Source organism: Taurulus bubalis (genome assembly GCF_910589615.1).
Source record: "Taurulus bubalis genome assembly, chromosome: 12".
Taxonomy (NCBI): domain Eukaryota; kingdom Metazoa; phylum Chordata; class Actinopteri; order Perciformes; family Cottidae; genus Taurulus; species Taurulus bubalis.
Genome location: NC_136600.1, coordinates 21,553,227 through 21,577,559, shown reverse-complemented (window position 1 = coordinate 21,577,559; position 24,333 = coordinate 21,553,227). Strand labels below are relative to the sequence as shown.

The following is a 24,333-nucleotide window of genomic DNA, read 5'->3' as shown; positions in this document are numbered from 1 at the left end:
AAGTATTTTCTATATTGCTTTCAAGAATAACTGTAAAACAAATCAAAATACTACTTATATGAATATTACAATATAATATTTACGCTTGTAAAACATTCAGAATTTAGACGATATGCTCAAAATAGTCAATTTTTCTTCAACATATTTCCCTTCAGTGTAAACACTATTGGTGTTAAGAGTCCATTTTGGGTAAAACACAATTCCCCCCATGTACAAGACGACAAACACTAAAAACCTTTTGAATGCATTACATTTTATTTGGTTATACAAGTGGAGGTTTTACAGTTTCTTTCTCTTTATGACGATATTCTGCGTCACCTAGTTGATGAAATTTCAACATCAAAAATATTCATCAAAACCTGGAGTTTAATCTCAGAGCATCAGGCATGAACTGTTGTTACTCTGTTGTAGATACTCATTATCAATCTCCCCTGGGATATTATACTTAATGTAGTGTAACACTAGATAAATAATTGTTTTGTGCAGCAATAATGGCTTGTTTTTGTTTCTTAGCCCTAACCAAATATCTTTAACAGTAAGAAATGTACAATATGAAATAAAGGCTAAGGTTAACAAAGGCACCAGTATAAGAAAAATAAATGCTGTGAGCCTTCAACCCTCACTATCATAGTGGGGCATCGGAAGCTCACCAGTCGCATGCTTTATATAATGCAAATGCAGCTTTGCCACTTCATCAAAGCCCATATCACATTCAACACATTCCCAGTCCTTGTGCTCGCTCTGCTCGTTCGTCTCCCGTGACTCACTCTCGTACAGCTCCTGCACGGTTTGTGGCCGTACGGTTTCTGATTCCAAAGTCTTGCCGTGATGAACGGGCTCTCCAGAGTCCAACTCTTCCGGGTTTGCGTGATGCCCAAACACGGCATCCTCGCACGGCGTTCCGGTTTCATTCTCCTCCACGAGTTCCTCCTTTCTTGGCAGCTCTTCCGTGTTAGTGTCCTTTTCTCGCTCCTCTTTGACCCGAGCGAGAAGTCTCTTCTTTTCAATCGCTTGCTTCTTTGCGGAATTCTTGATCCCCAGATGCATCCCGCTGGACTCGACGTAACCTCTGAGATGCATTTTCTTCCGATGTGAATGTAGATTTCCGGGTTGGGAAAAGCTCTTCCCGCAGAATGTGCATTGGAAAGGTTTTGCTAAGGTGTGGGTGTTGTAGTGGATCCTGAGCTGTTGATATTGGTCGAAGCTCTTGAGGCAAATATTACACGTATATTCCTTCATGTTGTGACGCCGCAAGTGTTTATCGAGCAGGCGCTTTTCAGTAAAGCCTCTGGTACAACGGGAACACCAGAATGGTTTTTGTTTATGAAGATCGACATGACTCATCCACGACTTCAGAGAAATGAAGTCTTTGTCACACTGTTCGCACCTGGGACGTTTTGATTTAAAGGGCCGGTGAACTCTCATGTGACCAAGTAGCCGTGCTTGCCTAATAAATGACATCCCACATTCTGGACACTGATATTTGGACAGATTCTCAACACTGGATTCTGCATCTTTTGATGACGGCTTTTCGTGCAGCATTTGGTGTTTTTTGAATGAAACCAAGTATGTGTAAACCTTCCCACAGACCATGCAGGCATGAATCTTGCTGTTATGCTTCTTCGCTGCGCCTCCGTCCAAATCTTGTGTGAAGTCTGAGGGGTTCGTCTGCAGTGAACTGCTCACATCACACCCGTCTGCATCCCCACCTGTGTTTTCTCCATCGTCTACATTCCCAGAATCCAGTTCTGCGGCAGGACTCGTGTCGTCTCCCGTCTGCGTCTCCGTCTCCGCCTCCTCCTCCTCCTCCTCCTCCTCTTCCTCGTCTTCCAGGGCATGCTGGTGCAGGTGAGTCTTGAAGACGTCCCAGTGTGTAAACCTCAGTCCACAATCCTCGCATACAATGCTGCACTGGTTCACTAGAAAATTAGAAAAATTACCAAATTAGACATTTCATGCACAGCAGTTTGAATGTCATCAAGTTATTATGCAGTGTCGAACATAAACAAGCATGTATCTTCTGATTTCATGAATAAACTATTTTTTCTATGATGTTCCAGCTGAGTTTTTGCAGGTTCAGACATAGCTTGTAAAGTTACCAATGTTTCATTTCAGCAGGTGAAACTTACAAGACTGAGTTGGGGTTCTTCTCTTCATTCACAGGTGTTGAGTGGGCTGTTAACTCTTCTAAAATTATTTAAATCTCAGAGTCTTGCGCTTAAATAACTGTCTATGGGGCCTGGAGTGTCAACAAATTTGGACATTTAAAATATTACAGCAGGAAATAAGACTTGACATGATTTATGATCAGAGGACAAATTAGTAAATCTTTTCACAATTAATTTTGTATTTACATTTTAAAACTAAATGATAAATCATTAACTTAAAAACTGAATAAGAAAATAAAATAATGAATTGGCAAATAAATTAAAAATAAATAACGTTGAGGTTTATAATGCATCAATTAACTTGCACAAAACTAAAACTTCTCCATTAAGCCATTTTCTAAGTATTTCATGCAACGTTGGTCTTAAGACAACTTTCTAATCAATAGTTATATCTTTAAATGTAATTCTGCTGAAATCAATCAATATTTATACTCTTTTTATGCTGCTAGTTTCAAAGGCTACTTTAAAAAGTAGTTTAAACGGCATGCACTGTTTGTGTTACTATTTTTAGAAGCTTTTTGTAACCTTGGCCAGAGACCACAGATGAAAAACAACCTTTGGGCTAATTCTGGCATTTATTTATTTATTATGTACATTCATTGATTTGTACTTTCCCTTCTCTCAAATAAACTAAACAAGACATATTAATAACCCAATAGACTAGTGCTTATTAGTCAGGAGTGCCAAACAAACACTCAACAACAAACCAGACTAATGATTCCACCACAAACAATGCAGATCGACTAAATGGAGTTTAAATGAATCACATAACCCAATTATTCACACAGAAACTAATCAATTTATTTAACTTTTTAGAGCATTTTCTTTCAAGTTAAACAAGTAGTCAAAGGGTATACTGGTCATTGCGGGGAAAAACAGATTTTCATAACCTAATATAGCAAAGTAACTCTTGTACAATACAAAGACTTTTTCCCATCCATAAGTCAAAAGTAAACTAACAACTATCCTATCTGAACAAAAGCACTATTTTAGATAAGATAGTTTTTCCACAACTTAGAAATATAACACTGAAAAGGAAAGAACATAGGAGCTTATACATCCATTAATGCTAAATGTATTGTATGTAACATACAATTATTTGAGTGTTAAATTAGATTTTGTGGTAGTAAATGGCTGTAATGTTAAACAGCAGGACTTTTTTCATACCAATTCACATAAGCAGTGAAATAAAATAATATGAAATAAGCAGTGTCAGCTATGGTTTTCATTTTAAATGTTTCCAAATATGTTTTTGTTATATTTAGATATGATCTGCCATGATTCAGCCAGTTGTCCCCAAAGAGATTCATTTATTATACGTCTATTCAAAACAGGGACAAATTAAACTATGATTGTGACATTTCAATATTAGTATATAAAAAAAAGTTATTCTTAAAACATTCATACACACACACACACACACACACACACACACATCCAGTGTAAAGGAAAGCCTGGGAAAAGGAAAATAGTTAACAGCTCTGTTGTGCAAAAGACAACGAAGAATCTCAAATAATCAAGAAATAAAGAGGGAAAGCATGTTTCTACTCGGCCTAAACACATTTATAACAACTAATGTTGTAGCTTAACATATTAAAGTAGTTTTGCCACCTCCAAAAGAACCCCCACCAAAAAGAAAGGAAAAATAAAAAATCAACAATCTACAGTGTCTTCACGTCACTCCTTTCCAGGTTGTAAAGTCATATATACTCCACAGGTATGTTCAATATAGTACTGGTGCAAATCAGTTTCTTGACAAAAAGTAGTTCCACATTCAAGGCAAGTTGGTAAGGCCATTGGTATCTCCTGAGGAGACGGCAGCGGGGGGGGGGGGGGGGGGGGGCGCGTGTCACTGACTTTTGTCGTCACCGACACATTCCTGGTGATGGTCGATGAGGTCCTGTATGTCGCCGAAGGTCCTGGGGCAAATGGAGCAATGATACGAGTCGTTGTTAAAGTGTTGACTTTCGTGTTTTTGTAACGCAGTTGGTGAAAGAAAGGCTTTGCCACAATGTTGGCACTTGTGGCTACTTTGTGACTGGCTTTCTGAGCTAAGCGTAGAGGATGGAGAGGACGTCCTACTGGTGTCGGCAGAGGGGCCGCTGGGCTTTGAAGGCTTCGAGGTCATGGCGGCGCTGAGCCTTAAGCGGACCTCGTTGGGGAGACGACAGCGTACTTCGTCGTGCCAGGCGAGGTGTTGCTGCAGCTGGTTCTCGGTCCAAAAGCCGTGGCAGCACAGGGCGCAGCAGTAAGGCCGGCTCTTTGCCTTGGTCTTGTGGGCTCCCAGTTGTTCCTCGGTTTGGAAAGCTTTGCCACACTTAGCACACTTGAAGAGGCATTTGGCCGTATGCTCCGACAGGCGGCTCAGAGGTTGGGAAACCTCAGCCATGGTTTCGGGATTTGGGATCTCGGATTTAGACTCGCGCTTTATGTCCAGACACACTTTCTTATGGTCCAGGAGGACGCCTAGAGAACTGCACTGCTTCCCACAGTCGAGGCATGAGATAAACTTCACAAATGGGGGCTCTGATCTGATTTTCTTCTTCTCTCTGCCAACGGGGGGGATTTTCACCGTCGCCGCACTGTCGCCTTCTGTCGGCGTTAGCTCACTGCTCGAGGTAACCGACTCCGTTTTAATCCTCAGACGAGCCTGGAATTTACCTTTAATCCTCAGAAGACCCTTGAATTTACCTTTAGTCCTCTTTGAGTGGGCCTGCCATTTGTGGGCACGCAGACCTCTTGTTTTAGCAAAGCTCCTCGGGCAGAGGGGACACTGTTGGGCTTTTGTCTTCAGGGTCGATGACGTGGACTCGCTCCCATTCAAGTAGACGTCAACCTGTTTCGGGACTTGATGATCTGCGGCGTCAAAATGCTCGTTTTCATAATGGGCGTCAAGAAGTGAACCTTGCTCAAATGTTTCGTTACACTCGGGACATGAAAACTCGCCCTCAACCGTTAGGTCTGAATCGGCGTGTGGCACAGCTGTAAGCATGGCAGACGGTTTGGCTTTAGCGACAGAGTTGTAACCCTCCGCATGAATTCTTTTGTGCAAATTCAAAGCTCCGACAACTGAAAAGCTTCTGTCACACTTTTTGCATTTGTATTTCAAATTGCTACTTGGGTTTTTTAAGTTGCCGTCATGCGTTTCAAATTCCAGCTTTCGTTCCCCGCTGACCATTTCATGCTCTAGTTCAGTGTGCACTGGTATTTGCTTAGAGCTTTCCTGTGCGACCGCCATATTATTTGTGTGCAATGCTAGAGTATCATTACTGTCTGTGGGTTCTGTCTTGCAAACAACTACTTGGCTGTCTCTTTTAATGCAAAGCTTTTGATGAGCCCTCAAAGAGGCCTTGTTGTTGAAATGTGCAAGGCATGTTGCACACTGCAGATCCTCCAGCACGAAGGCAGATCTGGGTGACGACGGCGAGTGGCCAGTCTCGTACCCGTGGCTTTTCATGTGAAACTGAAGCGCCTTGGCCCGCGAAAACAGCTTCCCGCAGTCAGGGCAGCTGTACGTGTTCTTTTTCAACTGCTCGACCTGATGCTGGAAAGACTTAATGGCCGGTGGGAGTAACCGGTCGCGATGCACGACCTGGTGTCTCAGGAGGCTGGAGATTTGACGAAACGACCGGTTGCAGAGTTCACATTTGTGATTTCCGTTTTCATGTTTCTGCATGTGCATTGTCATAGTGCCCTTGTGACGGAACTTTCTACCACACACTGGACATGCGACCTTGTAGCGTTTGTGTGCATTAACAGAGTGCAAATATCCTGCGCCACCTTTTTTGAGCCTCAAATCTGTACACTGAGTCTGACTTTGCCTGTGGTGAGAGTAAGCGCCGAGAGACCAAAACCCCTTCCCACACCGTTCACAATGGCAAATCTTGGGGCCTAGAAGGGTTTTCTTTGGATTGTATTCTTTCTTAATGTCAGAAATATTCTCCTTTTTTTGTGTGGAGCAGTTTCTCATGTGGTTATAGAAGCTAGCTGCATGCGAATAAGACATCATGCAATCTGGGCATTGAAAGGGTTTTATTTTGGGATGATGCAGCTGATGAGAGACTAAAGCAGACAACCGTGTGAAGCGTTTACCGCACTCAGTACATGCCAGATTTTTCTTCTCTAATCCCTCTGCCTCATCACCACCACCACTTGTGTTTTGAGTCTTGTGTTGCTGAATGTGACTGCAGTGTGCCGCATAGCTATTGGCCTCGTGGCCACATGTGTCGCATGTGTGAACTGCCACTGACTGACCTTGGGTCTGCCGTTTTCTCTTACGAACGCCGTGCCACATTCTGTGACCGCGCAGCGATGACGCCCTAGAAAACCAACGGTGACACTCTGGGCAATCAAATCTCTCCCCTGTCGCCGGTTTGTTCTCGGCTTCTTCGCCCGCTATCAGTGCGCACTGCTCGTCGGTTTGCTCAAAGTCAATTTCCACAATTTTCAAATCCATGTCTTGCTTTGAAACGAGACGACTGGTGGAAACTCCAGCGTCGCCGTCATCTCTTACTTCCTGATCCGATTCGCACAGCAGCTCCAAATCAGGATTCAGATCTTGGACGAGCTCATCCTCAGATTCGCTTGCACTGATCACCTGTACGTCGAAGTCCCCAGGGCCATAACCCTCTACGTCTTCGTCAGTGTCATTTACATGTGCGTCTTCTTCGGCCACACTGGGAGAAAGCGCGTTCTCAGTCTCGTTTACATGTGCGTCTTCTACGGCCACACTGGGAGAAAGTACGTTCTCCGACTCCACCGTGTCCTGCTCAGCCTCTTTTCTTACGCTTTCCAAAGTTTCCTGTTGAGGTAGCAATGAGGTATGCACCTGAGCTTCCTTCTCCGTTTCTCTGAAAACATCCGTGTGATGAAGATGATGGGAGTGAAGTGCCGAGGCCCTGGAAAACTTCAGTCCACAGTCTTTACATTCAAACGCCTTCTTCTGTAGCTGACACACTTGATGAAGAAAGGACTTTGCCGGGGTCTCGTCACTGTGCGCCATGCGCTGATGCCTATAGTAGAACGTCTGAGTCATAAATACTTTCCCACATTCCTCACACGGGAACCTTTTTGCAGAATCATTGGAGTGATTAGCATGCCATCGCTGATGGTTGAAGAGGGCAATATGGCTATTGAAAGCCTTTTTACAGTCACTACAGTAAAACTCATTGGAGCTTTTCTTTGGTTTGTCATTCATTTCCTCAGGAGAGCATTGGCTGTTGCGGCTAAATCGCTGATGTGTTTTAAGGCGCAACAGAGCAGAAAAAGCTTTACCACATAAACACTTAAAAGTCTTTTCAGGAGTATCAACGGTGTGGTTTTGACCAGGCTTGGCTTCAACAATTGGCTCCTCCGTGTGGAATGCGTCGGCCGAACTCTTGTTTCGTGACTTAACTAACTTTTCCTCGTGACAACGGCGGTGTGCATCAAGAGCTGAAGCGCGAGAATAATTACGCCCACAGGACTCGCACTGAAACGACTTCTTTTTCAAATGTTCAAGGTCATGAAAAACGGATTTTGAGGCTTGTCTGTGCGAGCGCTGATGGTTGAGGAAGTGTCCAATCACACTGTAACATTTCCCACAGTCTGGACATTCATAGGTGTGCTGCTTTGTTATCCCAGATTGGATTTGCAGACTCGGCTCCTTTTGAGAGGTTTGACCATGGCTCTTCTCCATATGTGAGAAAAAATCACTTGGTTCAACAAATGATAGTGAACACCAAGTGCAGAAATTAACTGTTTCATTGTCCTTTTCCGCATTATGTAAGCCGTCCAATTGGTTGTCTAAATACATGCTTTCTTGTGGGTGCTGATGTCGATGCTCCAAGTATGCCGCCTCTTCTCTGAAGCCTTCTCCACAATCACGACAGCAGAAAACCCCTAAAAATAGAAAGGGGAAAATAGGAGGTCAAAGCCACTCCTGTTTCCAGAGAACGAAAGACAGAAAAATAAAAATAATAATTCACAAAAACACAGGTGAAAATCATATCTTTATTTTAAAACTGATTAGAGTTTACAATATAATCAAAAGGAAACTTTCCAAATTATATTATCAAAATGTTCTTCGGGATATAACAATATCCATAAAAATACTATTACAGAGGGGATAATAGAATAATTAAATCAGTTTAATTATTCGGTTATTTCAAAGGATTGCTCGCTGCAGAACGTGTTGCATTCTTAAACAGATACATTTTACCAAAGCATCACATTGAAATATACATTGTGGTGCTTTACTAGAGACCTGCGAAAGAAAAACATAGATTTTCTTAACTGCAAACCTGATGCTACTTTCACAATCAAATCATATGGCATACACCAGCCCTACTTACAGGATTACTTCAATAAATAATTTATCAAATCAGAAAATTGAAATCACTTGTCTTGATCAAAGCTGAAGTTGCACCTAATTGTAAAGATTGAGAGCTGAAACATCCGATTAAAGACATATTAATGCCCATTAAAGACGTTTTATTGGCAGGAGGGAACAGTGATGAACCGCAGATCTAGGTTGAATATTTAGTCTGAGATCACACCACTAAAGTAGGAGAGGACACAACAACATTCAAGATATTGTGGTACTTTCTTCAAGTCATGTTTTTGACAGAAATTAAGTACAAAATATGCCAGTTTAAAGTAGTGAGAACATTGTTGTCTGTTGCCCGACAACAAAAACAGACGGCACGAAACTGGTTATTGTTCTCTTTTCAAAAACAGTAAATGTTTTTGGGGGTTTTCGCATTGCCATGCCATGAAAAAAAACCTCCCTTTTTATCATTGTTTAGAATGCCAGTGTGCAACAATCTGAATACTATATTCATTGAGAAATGAATAAATCAGTCGGGGTTGTCCATGTGCACTATGCCCACAGAGAGGTTTTATAAGAATGATGATTAACATTATGCCAAATCACAAATCAAGGTGTCTTTATGACCCCTGCTTAATCTAATCAAAACATCATACGAGTGTATGTAGGTCATGCTGGCCTGCCAGAAGTAAGACAACAATGTCAACTTCTTACAAATAACCGACAAATACTTCAGTTACCATTGTTCATTATTTGAAATAAAAAAGGGTCTTTATTAAACACCGCCACTGGCAATGGTGTTTATTTGACACCATTTGTGCCACCCATTATGTTAACTAAAGGGTATGTTAATACACAGGAACTGCCTCAATAAAGTAAAAGCTGTGATTCTACGTAGCTCATGAAGCTACACTTACAATTGAAGAATACACAAGTCTGAAATTTAAAAAGGTAAACATTGTTGGGATGCATAAGCAGAACCGGTCAAAAGTGGAGAGCCTTGGATGGAAGCTGCATCCTCATACATGTAAAGCATACCCTCTATGACCTAACTACCTCCTGTGCAGATGCTACTAAATAATAAAGCCCCACAATGCAGTGAGTCTATGGCTTCTCAGCTTGGCCTGGTCACATGATACATATTGTCAAATAATAATAATACAGTAATAGCATATTATTTTACATCACTAATGAGTATACTCCATGTAATTCATATTTTATGTAATGTTCAAATGCATATATTATAGGTTAGAGCATGCTGTTGCTGGGTTAATTCAATATACAGGACTCAGCATCCATGAACATGACACAGCCACAAGGCCAGAGGAGGCGAACAATGCAAGTTCCTGCAACGTCACCCTAATTTCCCGGAGGAGAAGCAGTTCCTTTGCATAATGTCTCCATGTGCCTGTGGTGAAGTTGGTGTAGGAGGTCACCACGTCTGCTACATACTAGGTCGTGGTGCGACGATATCGACGTGTATCTAGGTTAAGTGAGCACGACTGGATACTTACGATCAGTAGTGTCCTCAGCCGATGGAGACGCGTTGTTTCCAGATGCCGTGTCCCCATCGCGGGGTTTGTCTCCAGTTCCGTCCTCTTTGATCGCCGAGGCAGCAGCTCCGTCCATCTTGGAGCGTCTCTGTCCCCGGTGACGCTAGCTCGCTCGTGCTCGTTAGCGTCACAGCGCCACGGTTCCTGAAACGGAGTTTGTCTCGTGAGCTGTAACTCAGCTGGACAAGGCGGAGAGCAACGAGTATGCTAATCTAGTCCGTTTCCACATAACAAAGCCGCATATTGTAATGTTGTTAGCAATGCGAGAGATGATGAACGCAGCTAACTAGCTGTTACACACACACACAAACAAACGCTCGGCGCTGTGTGGGTGCGCGTGCATTCGTCGGCGGAAGTGGATTCTTCTTCTTCTGTTTTTTTCCTTCAAGAAAGACGGTGGCCTGGAGCAGTCAATCCACCACGCAGTGCACTAACTAAACAGTCTCAATATAAAGCACCTGACTCTCAACGGGTGCTACGTTTAGGATTAAAAGGTGGAACAACTCCATGCAAAGTTAACAGTTCATATTATTACACTTTATTTTGTCCATACTGGCACTTCACATACATAGTATAGTACATTATTTGTGATTCATATATTATCTATATCAATTATTTATATAATGTATAATACACTTTCCAGTGAGGTTCCTTCAGATAGTTAAATAACATTGTTTTGATCTGATTTTCATGAAGAGTGCCATTCACTAGAGTCAAGAAGTACACTTAATTAATGGCATATTTAGTGCTGTGAGAATGATGTAGTTATGTTGTGAAGAAGTAGGATTTTGGGATGAGGGATTCCAGTCCCAATTTACCAGATTAATTACCAGAGCATTTGTGTTCTTCCTTCAGGCAAGAACAATGTCATGGATAAAATGCGGAACTAAGCACAAATTCCCTTCATCAACCGTGATTCATACTATCTGCAATGTTCCACAAAAAAAAAAAAAATTACCCCAAAGGTTTTTATTCGACACTCTCCATGTCCCGCCCTTTTTTAAATGTCCGTTGTCTTTCCAAACCAAATGTATAAGGGAGAACATTTAGCATTTATGAAAATTTTCCAAACCAGGATTTAATCTTTTGTTTGTTGAACAAGTGCTCTATTATACAGATGTTAACATGCTGAAGCTTAACCCTGAACTATGGCCTACCTAACAAGTACTGCTCATCATTTATATCTTATTTTCTGTGTAAATGGCTGCTACGCGACACTAAATTTCCCCTTGGGGATTAATAAAGTATATATTCATTCATTCATTCATTCATCACAACATTGTAATCAAAGGCAAGTTTTATTGAATCCAATATGTAGACATCATGGGGAAATCTCTATTTCTTTCCATGCTAAAACAGTGGATAGAGGTAGAAGGGCACATGTTTTTTAAACTTTAGACGCTGAATGTTAAGACACACAGGGACAGTTAGTTTTTGTACAAATGGACTGTGTGTTTATTTTACAGTAGTAATGTAGTAGTAGTGATTTTCAGTCAGTTATTGGGCCACCAAAGCTACTCAAATGCCAATTGTCATAACAGAGGAGATTGGATTCTGTACTCGGCTAAATCGACAGTTATGAAATGAAATCATTCAGTACTCACAAAAAATACATTGTATTGTAATCAAAAGTGGACTTAGTTTTATAAATATGGGTACATTCCAATCTGAAATAGTCATGAATAATTTTGTAATGACACTCTCTCTGTTACCAATAATCACTGTTCAATTGACAGAGAACTCTTACTGTGAAATGACCTTTACATGTAACCGTCACATTTTGTTTACACTTGTTTTTGCTTTTTGACCAAATTACCATGTTGAGAACTATACTTGTGAGATATTTGGACCGAGCCGATAGCATTGTAACTCCAAGTGCTTCCCAACAGGGCCGTGATATACGCAGTCAGGATGTTGTGACGCATGTAATCGGCGAGCACAACCACGCCATCCTCTCCTCCTCGAAAGCAAAAACGTACATTTCTTTAAAGGTATCTTAGAAAGAGTTGCTCTGTGTTTTGAGAGTGAGGTCACATTGTTGAGTCTACCTTAAGCACAAACTAGGCCTAGAATACCAAGACAGCAGACATGCAGACTGTACTCATAAAAGGCACACAGTATACTGTACATGAAGAAACAGTTAAAATGGTTCAGGACATATGAACAGAACTATAAAAGTACTAATATTATGCAAATCTAAATGCCATTGGCAATAAATGAAACATAGACCGTAGCACCCCATGAATCTGCACCTCTCAGGAGTTGCTTAAACCAGTTATTTGGATAACTTATATGCATTTAAAAAGGTGAAACTAATTTAATGGCATGTGTATACACCCTTTATTACAAACACCCTGTGAAGTCAAATTCTGCGCTGGACTTTAAATGTGATTAAAGTGCGCAGATTAAATCAATTTTACTTCAATTTATATATTCTAATGCCCATCCACACAACTGGTCAAACTGCACAAGGGGAAAAATAAAAGAGGTTCCACTCAGTAAAACTTGTAAAAAATTAAAAGTCTTGGTGCTAGTGCGGAAACGTCAGATCTCTCCTTGTGCATGTTGCAAATAATGCATTTGTAGATCGAGCTCCCGGGGAAGAGAACACCCACATATCATGCACTGGAGAAGCCGTTCTGGGCCGAAAGGCAAACGGGGTCCGAGTTTGTGAGGTTCTGTCCGGGAGGCGAGCTGAGGTAGGGGCAGGGTCTGTGTTAAGTGTGGCCTCTCGCTCATTACCGCCTGTGGTGTGAAAAAAATATTCGATGGCGGAGGTCTCGAAAGTGTGACAGAGTGAAGCGGGTGTGGGCCGGGCAAAGAAAGAGGGGGGAGCGGAGCGAGTGGAGGTGTGAAGAAAGGAGGCTGATTTATGATTATTTGCGTGCCCGTTAACATTGGCTGCTGCTGCGGCTCCTGTCCGTTCCCTGGTTTGAGTTGCCCAGTGAGCAGCGGTTGATTACTTTGGAAGCCCCAGACTGGCGTTCCCAACCCATGGCCGAACCGATGAGGCTCGTACTGAATGGCGATGGGAACCTTCTGTGTCGTCGTGTGACTCTGCACACTGGCCCAGGCAGATGACACCTGCTTTTGCTGCAGCTGCAAATCTTGAGCTTTTACTAATTTCTCAGAGTTTATAGTCTTTGGAATTCCTGGCGGTGTTGGTATGTCCCACAAGGTGCTACCTGCCCCGTGGGAAACAGGAGTTGAAATTGGCAAAGCACTGCTTTGGTCTATTTGAGCTGCGGTGGACACACCTGGTAAGCCTGAAACCCACTGCTTCGGCAGCTCACAGCCGTTCCATGGCTTCTCTGGCTGGCTAACAGTCGACGGCATTACTTTAGGAATACTAATGTCCCACCCTCCAGTGTCCTCTTTTTTAGGAGGCGTAGATGAGGCGTTCTGTATCACCACTGGGGCACCTGGCCATCTTGACAGCTGAAATTCTTGACCAAGCTTATTTGGAGAGCCCTGTGAATTTGCTAATAGAGACGGTCTGATACTCCACAGAGCTGCCCCGTCTATGTAGGACGAAGGAATAGAAAAATCATGTTGCAAAGAGCTTGTGGAAGCGAGCACGGTGTGTGTGTTACCCCAAGCAACAGGCTTGTGCTGCCTGTGCTGCTCCATCTCACTCACTGTCGGCGTGCTGGATTTGTTTGGCGCGGCTGTCATGAGGGAGCTGACAAAAGCAGCTGCAGTCTCTTTAATGAGCGATGGCTCTGAACTCGGAGCAGAGGTGGGGCCCGAATGAGTTAATAAAGGGATATCTGCCCAGCCCGGAGCCCTCTGATGGCGCTGCTGCAGGACGGGCTGTGGCGGGCTGTCAAACAGCGGCGGCTGCTGCTGCGACGACGACGACGGGACAGGCATTACCTCCCCACCGTCCACCTTCCACTGCACCGGTTGAGGGTGTAGCTCCGACAGCCACGGCTCCTTCTGCTGCCTGCCTTGTACGTCCATGCGAGGTGCAAGCATGGCAGGCTGCGGCTGGCCCGCCCTACTGTGCAACTCAGCGTCTCTCACTGCATACGGAGACTGCTGCGGGCCGACCATCCCAGAGCTTCCTAATGGTCTGGACCAGCCCCACATGAGCCTCCCCCCTCTCCTCCCCCGGCTGCCTCTGCCTCTCATCCTAGCACCCAGCGGGAGCGAGCTATACTGGCTGAAACCCTGGCGCTTGCGAGAGTGGATCTTCTGGTGCACGAGCAGGCTGCTGAACCAAGAGAAACTTTTGTGACACTCATCGCAGCGATGAGGTCTGTCTCCCGTGTGTGTGTTCATGTGATCCCGGAGCAGGTAGGCTAATCCGAAGCTCTTGTCGCACAGGTCACACTTGTGCGGTTTGTCACCATTGTGTGACAACATGTGGTGCTGAAGTTGGGTCTCGTCGCTGTAGCCTTTGCGGCAGCTGGTGCAGCGGAACGGTTTTTCCTGATGCAGCTTTTGGTGCGTTTTCATGTTCTGCATGAAGGCAAAGTCCTTCCCACAGTCCGGACATTTGTATGGCTTCTTGCCTGTGTGGATGATGAGATGTTGCTGTAAGTAGCTGCCGAATCTAAAGCCCTTGCCACACACTTTGCACTGGTAAGGCTTGTCCTTGGAATGTATGCGCATATGCAGCTCTAACACCGAACGGTGGCGGAAGGTCTTTCCGCACTCGGAGCACTTGTACGACTTAATACTTATGCCATCACCTCTCCATTTCCCCTGAACATTATCGCTGCTTAACAGAGTGAATTGATTTTTCGGCGGTGAGGCCGCCTTTTCTACGTGTTGTGCTACAGACTTATGGACACTTAACAGATGCATATTTAAACTAGATTTGTCACGGTAGACAGACGGGCAGTGAGGACAGGTGTGTCCTTTTTCCCAGGGCTTATCATTTTCCTTTGGCGGTTTGGGGGTCCTCTCCAGCGTCTCGTACTCTGCCTCGTGAACAAGCATGTGGGCTCTCAGGTTAGCTGGCGCTAAGTAGGTCTGGGGACAAAGGGGGCAGTCGAAAGTGCGTTTCGGGCCATCGCTCTGGAGCGCGTTCTCTTTCCCCGGCCCTCGAACTGCCTCTTGTGCTGACGCCGGGGCTGGCTTGCAAGGCTGTTCAGCGGAGGGGTTGTTTTTCAGCAGTCTGTGCTGGCGGCAGTGCGCCTTCATGTTCTGGGCAAAGGCAAACCGTTTGCCACACTCGGGGCAGCGGAAGGGCTTCTGGCCGGTGTGCAGATACTGATGCTGATGGAGGAGGCTGCTGTACTTGAAGGTCTTGCCGCAGATGTTGCACAGGTGAGAGCGCATGTTCTCCGTGTGCCTGCGACGGTGGTCTTCCATGACGGAGTAGTGTTTGAATACCAGGCCGCACTCTGGGCATTCGTAGGGTTTCAGGGCGGCGTGACATCGCTGGTGGTAGCGCAGGGCCATGCTGGTTGTGAACGTCTGACTGCACTCTTGGCATGTGAAGTAGCTATCCTGGGAGTGGAGCGTCATGTGCTTTGTGACCGACACCTTGAACTGGAACTCTTGGCGGCACAGAGGGCAGTGGTAAGGCTTCTCCACTATGTTGCAGCAGCTGTGGTCCCTCAGCTTGTCCGCCGTGGAGAAGATCAGCTCACATTCTGCACATTTAAAACGTCCCTCCGCCTTCGTTTGCGTCGCCTTCTTCGGCGGAACAATTACTTCCTCCTTCTCTTTATGTTCATTCCTGTGTTTGATGAGGCTGCTGCGGTGCTGGAAGGTAAGGCCGCATTCTTTGCAGGTAAGGGGCGTGAGCTCGTCCTCGTGCGCGTGGAAGTGACGGTGGAGGTTGAACGTCTCGCGGCGGGTGAACCTCTTCCCGCACTCCTTGCACACCAAACGGCACTTTTTGGGCTTAGGTGTCGGGTCTGCCTGTTCCACGTTTTCCACCAACTCCTCTACCGCGTCCCCCAACGGCTCCTCGACCGGTCCCGTCTCCTCCTCCTTCTTCTCCTTCTCCTTATCTTCGGGATGCGATGTCTCCTTCTCTGCATCAACTGTAACGTTATCATCGACGCCTGCGTCCCGCTGCATCCCTCCAACACTCTCTGCGGCGCTCCTGGGGTCTGGAAGAGGAAAAGGCACACATCACAATAATAACTTAGCCAACAGACGTTACCAGTGAGCGACCCATCTGTCGTGCATCTAGCTGACCCTCTCTCAGTCTGGACCCCGGGGTGCTAGCTGGTGTTGTTACGGTAATTACATTTAGCGGAGTTGACTCCTGTACCGGTAGTGAGGGCTTGCAGCTCCGATTAGCTCGAGCTAGCAGTAAAGAAAACATTAACAACGCTCGCGTACGTACCGCACTTTCGTTCGTTTCCCTCCGCGCGCGGTTTCGCCTCCGGGTCGTCGTCTTCGGTTTCGGGCCAGTCGAAAGCCCGTCGCTCGGCGCCACGAGCCTCGGCCATCTTTTCAGCCGACGTTAAGTCCTCCGGTGAATTGCATGTCGTTTTTTCGGCTCCGGCGCCGGACTCGACACTAACCCCCGAATGGCTTGCGACACACGAGCCGTCGTCTCCGGCTCTCTGCTCGTCGGCGGCGCTCTCCGCGGGCTTATTGTGCGTCGGTTCATCTTTCTGATTTAAGCGGCATCCCGGCTGCACCGCGTCGGTCTTCTCCCCAGATGTTTCCACCTCCTCCGCGGGGGAATTCGGTCGTTTTGGAGACTCCGACGGGTCTACGGCGGCCATGTTTCCCCCATGCACCCCCTTGTCCAGAACACACAAGGATCATGCTAGCCGAGCCCAGCCAGCATGAACGAGGAGCATTTCCGGTCAACACTTTCAAAATAAAATACCTTTACTGACAACTCGCTGTGGTTCAAGTCTGAAAGTATCGAAGGCTTAAATTATACATTTCCTTTTCTACACACCAGACACTTCACAATTTAAACATAACCATCAACATTGCATTCACTCTTTTATGCTATGTGACAAATCCACAAGTAATCGGATTAATTTATTTGCAGTCCATGTCTGACTTTTATTAAAGTTTAGTTACATTTGATCATAACAGTCGCTATCTACAAAATATAGATTGTGCAAAACTACGTAGATGATGGCCATATGCTGTTTCTTTGCAACTATCTACAATCACATTCATCATACTGCATGCAAGATTAGAATAAATAGCCCCTACATACTCATGTATGCTTTTACATTTCAGAAACACATGACTTAAAGTCTGTGAAGTTGATGCCGTCTTTAGTTTTTTTTATACTGTTTTTCATAAAAAAAATTTGCAAGACTTTAAAATGTAACACGGTTGTCTTAAAACACACTGAACAGAACACAGTCTAACTTTATTGTTCAACCAAAGCAGAAAAAGACCTTTTTGTGAAATTGTTAAAAAGCACAAGCATACATTAGCAGGTAAGTACAATAGCTGTAAAACTACCATATATGGTAACAACTGCAGATAATGAGTACTTTATGACAATGTCGTTAGTTCTTCAGGAGAATTGAGACAGTACTGGACTAGTAAGAGCATCATGAGCTTCGCAGTTCGCCTGTATGGCATGTACAGTGACATGCATGTTAAACATCAGCACCTACAGTATGTTGTTGTCTGGGTATTAAAGGTCCCATGAGTGAAGTTGTCGCTTCACAAGGCAGGAAGTCTTTTAGCATTTGTCTGAGGAACCAAGCTAATGTTAAGGCCACCCTATTATCTCATGTGTCTACTTTCCGTATCCACTTCCGTCCTCTCTGAAGACAAACTAAAGTGTTCTCGTTCGAGGCAAGAAGTAAAACTCCAAATACAATTTTATACAGAAATACTGTCGATAGAAGTTTGTCACATTTTGCATGTACATTTTGAGTTTCTAAGTGCTTTCTCCTCAGCGTCGTCTTCTGCGCCTGTGATCAACAGCTCGTCCTCGTCGCGGCCTCTGCGCACTTCCATTTGTGTTGGTGGGTGGTTCAGAGGGACAGCTGCCGTTTACGTCAGGGGACGAAGGTGCAGGAACCACCGCCATAGCTGACTGAGTATTTGAATGCGGAGTAACTTGTGGCGGCTGCTGTATTTGTGTTTGGTGCGGTTGTGACTGTTGTTGTCCTACGTGCGGCTGCTGCTGCTGCTGATGTTGTAGTTGTGTTTGCTGTGGCGCTTCAATCCTCTGTTGTTGCTGCTGCAGTGGTTCTGTGTGTTGCAGCTGCTGCTGAGCTGGCTGTAAGTGCTGTTGAGATGTTTGCGATTGGTTTGCTTGTTGTACACGATGTTGCTGTGGTTGTTGCTGGGCCTCAAGCACTCCTAACAGCCTTTGCAAGAGAACATTGTTTTGTTGTAGACTGGATGCTAATGCCTCTTGCGAAGCAACAAGTGTTCTCATGTCCTGCCGGAAACCGTCCCCAAACTCCTGCAGACTTATTTCTACCCGGTTTCCCAGTTGAATTGCCGCTTCCCCTAACCCTCGTAGCTCATCTTCAAGCCAAGAGCTGCGCGGAGGGGCTTCAAGAGGACCCTGGTGTGCTCCAAGTGAAGGCTGAGGACTACTGGGCTGAGGGCTGCCATTGAGGAAAGGAGCACTGTAGAGGGGGGAAGGAGGCAGCCATCGTTCTGATGGAGGGGGTGGTCCGATGCCCAGACCCAGTCCTAATCCCAATTTATCTTCCATGCTGTTCTCTCCTGGTTCACATTCAGATTCTCCCATCTCTCTGTCTTGCTCAGGATTATCCTCATCTTTCTCTAAACAATCTCTCTCTGATCCATCCACTCCCACACCTGTCAAAAATATTGTTAGTGGACAGAAGTAGATATTAGTTGCATATAAATAAAATCAACAACAACAACAAAACAGTCAGTTATTTAATGTACCTGTATCAGAGTCAGGGAAGCATGGGAAACTGGGCTTTGGTCTTGAGCTTTGCTTTTGCCTGGCGTGTGAAAGTCTGGGACCAGTCTGGGACGGACGGCCAAGCATCGAGGCTCCTCTGCTGGATGGTAGGTAACAGCTGCGGTGGCGCGCATCCGCCAGCCTGCCTCCGTTACGTCTCTTCAAGTCGTCCCAGCGCTTTTTTACCTCGCGAAGGGTGCGTGGGACTCTGGACACGGCATTGACTCTCTCCAGGATTCCTGCCCAGATGCGCTCTCTCTCCCGCCGCCGGAGCCGCCCCGCGGGACCAAAAAGCTCTCCTTCACACCGAGTGACTTCTGACACCAACACCTCCAGCTCCGCTCCACTGAAACGACTCTTTCTTTTTCCTGCACTGCCAGCAGCCAGTGCAGCTGACATAGCTCTGTCTGGGGAGGGGGGGAGAGAGAGAGAGAGAGAGAGAGACCCAAAAGGAAAACATATCAAGTGGAGCTAAATATACTCTGTGCGAGAGAGAGAAATGTGCATAAGTGTCAGTCTTATGTACACTCTACTAAGCCGAAACATACAACTATTATTCCTTAAGGCATGGAGCATTAGGAGCATCGTTTTTCTCAGGCTTCCTTGACATTTATACTGGAGTTAAATGTTTCCTTGATAAAACAAAACAATGTAGCTATTTGCACAGATAAAATGTATCAATGCATATTACATAATTATATACGTGTACTGTTGCCATTATGAGACACATGCTGTGCAAAAATGTTCAAATAAACAAAAAAAATATGCATTCCAGTTTCCCGTAACGGTCTCAATCTCATTTCAGGCTTACTTTGCTCCATGGATAAGAGGTCATCAGAGGACATGCCGGGTGCCATGATGTTGGGATGCACCACTACCACATTGAAGGGGAGTCCCGCAGGTAATCCACTGCTCTGGTCACAGCTGCCCTCCGAGTCCTCATCCTCCCTGGGGAAGCCGTTTTCTGAGGCTCCCCCTCCAAAGGGTCCCTCCGGAGACTCCACTTTGATGTGCATGGGAGGTGATTGCTCGTACAGCAGCCCCCCCTCCTCGTAGTACTCAGTCATGGGTCAGACCTGATTTACAGCAGAACTGACTGGCGGCCCAATTCTGATACTGGCAGCCGCTGCCCCATTAAGATCAAGGTGCAACTGAACCTACTGCTAAAGACATAACAGCTCTTCAATATACTGTATCTGGTAATTATGAGTTACTTTGACTACAGCTGCTTTATGAGGAAAAGTAAATACTGATTGTTAACAGTAATGTGCATTGAATCAAGGCATTGTTGCCGCTTAGTGAGAGATACCATCATATCAGTAGAGCATGGGGTCCAGATACTTTCATGGCCAGCTGCAGCCGCTTACATCCCTATCTATCATTTTCATTTATTCTAATATGTTCCTGAAAACATAAATACACGGTGTAAAAACACCTGCAGCAGACTGAGAGCTACATTGAAACGTCCAGTTGTCACACAGTGATGAGATGCACCTTCAAGGCAGCGAATCGCCTCGAGAGCTGAAATAAAACAACAAAACATAACACTGTTTACAACTGTGTAGCATTTCAAAATAGTCTGTCCGTTTTTGTATTCCTGCCGAGGACTTTTGTATTCTGTCGCATCGATGCGCATTTTTTTCTGCACCACATCCGCAACGGTTGCGCATTCCGCATACATTAGGTGCTGATCTTGTCACTAGCTGTGAGCTAACAGGCTACCACAGTTTGGGGTGAAGCTGCAGTCTGAACTGCCGACGACAGCTGAGCGGACATGACGAGAAAGCCAACGCATTTGTATTTCTTACCTCATAATAACTGCACATGGGAGACAAAACAAAACCAAAACACGATTGGTGCAGCTGTTAGCCCAGCAGCCGATACACAAACCGAAGACAGTCGCTTACTAATGACGTCACTGAGGGGGTACGTTCAGGAGCAATCAAAGTTTGGAGATGTTTACAGGTCCTGTGGTTTTCTCACATTTCTGAGAAGCGTTAACAGTGAATTCAGAGGGAGATATGAGTCATTTTGTCCTAACTAGGGAATAGGGACAGCAATACTGCTTCCACACCTCACATCAATTATTCATTGATAATAATATATTAATAATTGATCATTATCAAGTCCTTGTAAAGCAGATCAGCAAAACATGCAACAGTATGACATGTTTTTTTCGAGGCAATTCAACATTGAGAATATAACATAATTAATTAATATTTGATTGGCTTTAAATTAATGTATCTTGTCATAAACAATCACCTCAATACAACAAAGCAAAATCAAATAATAGTGTCCGCTATAATCATTATTTGAGTAAATTATCAGGAGTTCACACAAGATTAAGATTGTAAATCATTTGAGTTAGTGACTATAATAATTACTGACAACGCAATGGGTAGTATATTTGCATAGTGGAACACGCCTTATAATCACATGTTTATGTCTGATGACTGCATTAATTAAAATTCATACAATTATAATCAAGATAATTTAAAAAAGCTAATAATAATAAAACTCTAAACTTAAACATGGCAAATGATTTAGATTACTCTGTGCCCCCTCCACCTTGGCATGTATTTGTGTTCTTATTTAGACTCTGAAATTAATGCATTTGTGCTATTACTATTTAATACATTAAGTATTATAAAAGTATAGGATTGATGGCCGCATATGTATCTGTATCTATCAGCTAAAAATGACTCATGGAAACTCATGGAAACTTCTCTTGGACCATGCTGCTGTTTCCCAGGTGGGATAATGTTTAATTATTGTGCAAGGTGCATGGAAAAGTCCTTGAGAGAGAGTGAGATAAAGAATGGTCTGCCTGTATATAAACCACCGCAGTAGTGTGTGGATTCAGAAGGTGCATCATGAAATACTTCATTATCTTGGCGCTGTTTGCTGCAGCCTGTAAGCCTCTAAATGTATATCTTAATGGTTTTCATCAGTAGACTTTAAAGCTTTTAAAATAACGCACTGTTTGTGTTACAGATGCTGCTCCCATCGAGGATGACAAGATTGTCGGAGGCTACGAGTGCAGAAAGAACTCTGTGGCATACCAGGTCTCTCTGAACTCTGGATACCACTTCTGTGGAGGCTCCCTGATCTCCAGCACCTGGGTGGTGTCTGCTGCTCACTGCTACAAGTCGTAAGTGCAGACGTTTGATTTTACAGACGTACAATAGGTTACACACACAGATCCTGATAACCTGAGATACTGAGATACTGCTGAATTAGAGGTGCAAAGTCAAATCACTTGTAATTCAAGCCTTGTGTCTCTCTCTGCAGCCGCGTCCAGTTGCGTCTTGGTGAGCACAACATTTTTGTCAATGAGGGCACAGAGCAGTTCATCAACTCTGCTAAAGTCATCCGTCACCCCAGCTACAACAGCCGCAACCTGGACAATGACATCATGCTGATCAAGCTGAGCAAGCCTGCCTCCCTGAACAGCTACGTCCGCACCGTGTCCCTGCCCTCCAGCTGTGCCAGCTCTGGCACCCGCTGCCTGATCTCTGGATGGGGCAACACCAGCGCCTCTGGAAGTCAGTAACACCCTGCAGTCATAACTGGAACCTAGTTTTAGTACATTGTGGGGTGTGAACTCTTTCATCTATTGTCCATCTTCCTCTCTAGACAACTCCCCCGATCGCCTGAGGTGCCTGGATGCCCCCATCCTGAGCGACAGCAGCTGCAGGTCTGCCTACCCTGGACAGATCACCTCCAACATGTTCTGTGCTGGATTCCTCGAGGGAGGCAAGGACTCCTGCCAGGTATGAGCTGAGGTCTCCATCGTGTTTTTTTAGCGCTACAAACCTTTGAACACGTCTGCTTACATGTTGTCCTTTCTGTCTGCGTCCTATCAGGGTGACTCTGGTGGCCCCGTGGTGTGCAACGGTCAGCTGCAGGGTGTGGTGTCCTGGGGTTATGGATGCGCCCAGAGGAACAAGCCTGGAGTCTACGCCAAGGTCTGCAACTACAACTCCTGGATCCGCAGCACCATGGCCTCCAACTAAAGTCACTTTAATGGAAGCAATATTATGCTCAGGAATGTTTTACTGAAATAAATGACCATCAACCTCACTCTCTGTTGTTGCTTGTGTTGTGCTGTTGGATGAAACATACATTCATAAATAAGAGAATCAGCGGGAAGGAAAAAAAGAGAAATATTGTCCTTTAGGATGTCCAAATAACTCTGCATAAATAACAGCAATCATAAATATACTTATCAAAAACAAATCAAATTGCCACAAAATTAAATATTTTTCACCAATATTAGAGATAAAATACCTCATTAAATTAAAATGAAAAGGATTTGTACATGTTTCAGTAGTTTCAAGTCTAAAAGGCTGAACTTCTAGAGAGGAAGGGACTACTTGCAATATATATATATATATATATATATATATATATATATATATATATATATATATATATATATATATATATATATATATATATATATATATACATATATATATATATACATATATATAAAGATTGTACAAAATAGTTTGGCATTAGAGAGAAATACATTATTTTATTTAAAAAAATAATGGTACATTTTGACAGCATGTTGCACAAATCAGTCAACTCAAATATAACAATTCAACTCATTCACATTGGATGATGAATACTAAGTTTATTTCATCATTGGATATTAACAACAAAAAATGTGTTATTCCGATATAAATATATATATATATATATATATATATATATATATATATATATATATATATATATATATATATACGTATATATATATACGTATATATATATATATATATATATATATATATATATATATATATATATATATATTAATATTATACAGCATTTTTGCTTTTGTTCACAAGTGTGATAAAATATCTTAATTTTAAATGCTGTACGGAAACCATACATTTACATAAATATTAAATTCATGTGTCATCACAACATCAACAACTATTAAATGAAAAAAGATTACAAACAACCCCAGTGAGGCCAAATAATGTTCCGCCTGAAAAGAAATAGAGAAATTACCGTAAAATTCAGGTTATAAGCCGTTACTTTTTTCCTCAACTTTGACCTTAGATATCGTGCAGCTAATTGCTGGATTTTTCCGATTGTAAATTTAGCAGCAGTTGCAGAGACATACAGTACAAAATTCATGTGAAATATTCCCAAATCCCCTTCACGAGTGATCTCACTGTAAAACAGGGTCCTTTCAGCAGCAGCAGCAGCAGCAGCCAAACTCCCTGCTGTCCTCCCCGGCCTCTCACCCCGCCACCCCGCCTGGCTCTCCGCCGGCACCCACCGACGCATCGGTGACCTATTTTCCATCGCGCCTGCTAGCAAGCGCCAGCTAGCAAACGCCAGCTAGCAAACGCCAGCTAGCAAGCGCCAGCTAGCAAACGCCAGCTAGCTAGCGAGCGCTAGCAGCAGCTGCCACAAGAATTTGTAGCTGCACTGTTTGAGCTC

General features: G+C 44.1%; 5 protein-coding genes across 5 annotated transcripts; 1 reads left to right on the top strand and 4 right to left on the bottom strand.

The window, feature by feature from the left end:
• Nucleotides 1–317: 317 nt before the first annotated feature.
• LOC306744668 (uncharacterized protein) lies at nucleotides 318–10,104 on the bottom strand (the record flags this gene model as incomplete). Its single annotated transcript, XM_079227350.1, has 4 exons — nucleotides 318–1,288; nucleotides 1,694–1,919; nucleotides 6,423–8,048; nucleotides 9,990–10,104. 4 exons carry the CDS (start codon nucleotides 10,102–10,104, stop codon nucleotides 613–615), a joined length of 2,643 nt encoding a protein of 880 aa, XP_079083476.1. The 3' UTR covers nucleotides 318–612.
• LOC306744876 (uncharacterized protein) lies at nucleotides 3,040–6,368 on the bottom strand (the record flags this gene model as incomplete). Its single annotated transcript, XM_079227575.1, is given in 3 exon segments — nucleotides 3,040–4,031; nucleotides 4,033–6,319; nucleotides 6,364–6,368. Coding segments are annotated over 3 exon segments (2,478 nt in total). The 3' UTR covers nucleotides 3,040–3,845.
• Nucleotides 10,105–12,572: 2,468 nt separating the features above from the next.
• LOC306744667 (uncharacterized protein) lies at nucleotides 12,573–16,726 on the bottom strand (the record flags this gene model as incomplete). Its single annotated transcript, XM_079227349.1, has 2 exons — nucleotides 12,573–16,099; nucleotides 16,339–16,726. The coding sequence occupies 2 exons, from the start codon at nucleotides 16,724–16,726 to the stop codon at nucleotides 12,573–12,575; spliced, it is 3,915 nt and encodes a 1,304-aa protein (XP_079083475.1).
• Nucleotides 16,727–17,015: 289 nt separating this feature from the next.
• Nucleotides 17,016–19,937, bottom strand: LOC306744935 (uncharacterized protein; the record flags this gene model as incomplete). Its single annotated transcript, XM_079227641.1, has 3 exons — nucleotides 17,016–18,758; nucleotides 18,852–19,277; nucleotides 19,682–19,937. The coding sequence occupies 3 exons, from the start codon at nucleotides 19,935–19,937 to the stop codon at nucleotides 17,875–17,877; spliced, it is 1,566 nt and encodes a 521-aa protein (XP_079083767.1). The 3' UTR covers nucleotides 17,016–17,874.
• Nucleotides 19,938–21,743: 1,806 nt separating this feature from the next.
• On the top strand, nucleotides 21,744–22,886 carry LOC306745033 (trypsin-3; the record flags this gene model as incomplete). The annotated part of the gene is made up of 5 exons (XM_079227760.1): nucleotides 21,744–21,783; nucleotides 21,865–22,021; nucleotides 22,162–22,415; nucleotides 22,507–22,643; nucleotides 22,737–22,886. The coding sequence occupies 5 exons, from the start codon at nucleotides 21,744–21,746 to the stop codon at nucleotides 22,884–22,886; spliced, it is 738 nt and encodes a 245-aa protein (XP_079083886.1).
• Nucleotides 22,887–24,333: the final 1,447 nt, after the last annotated feature.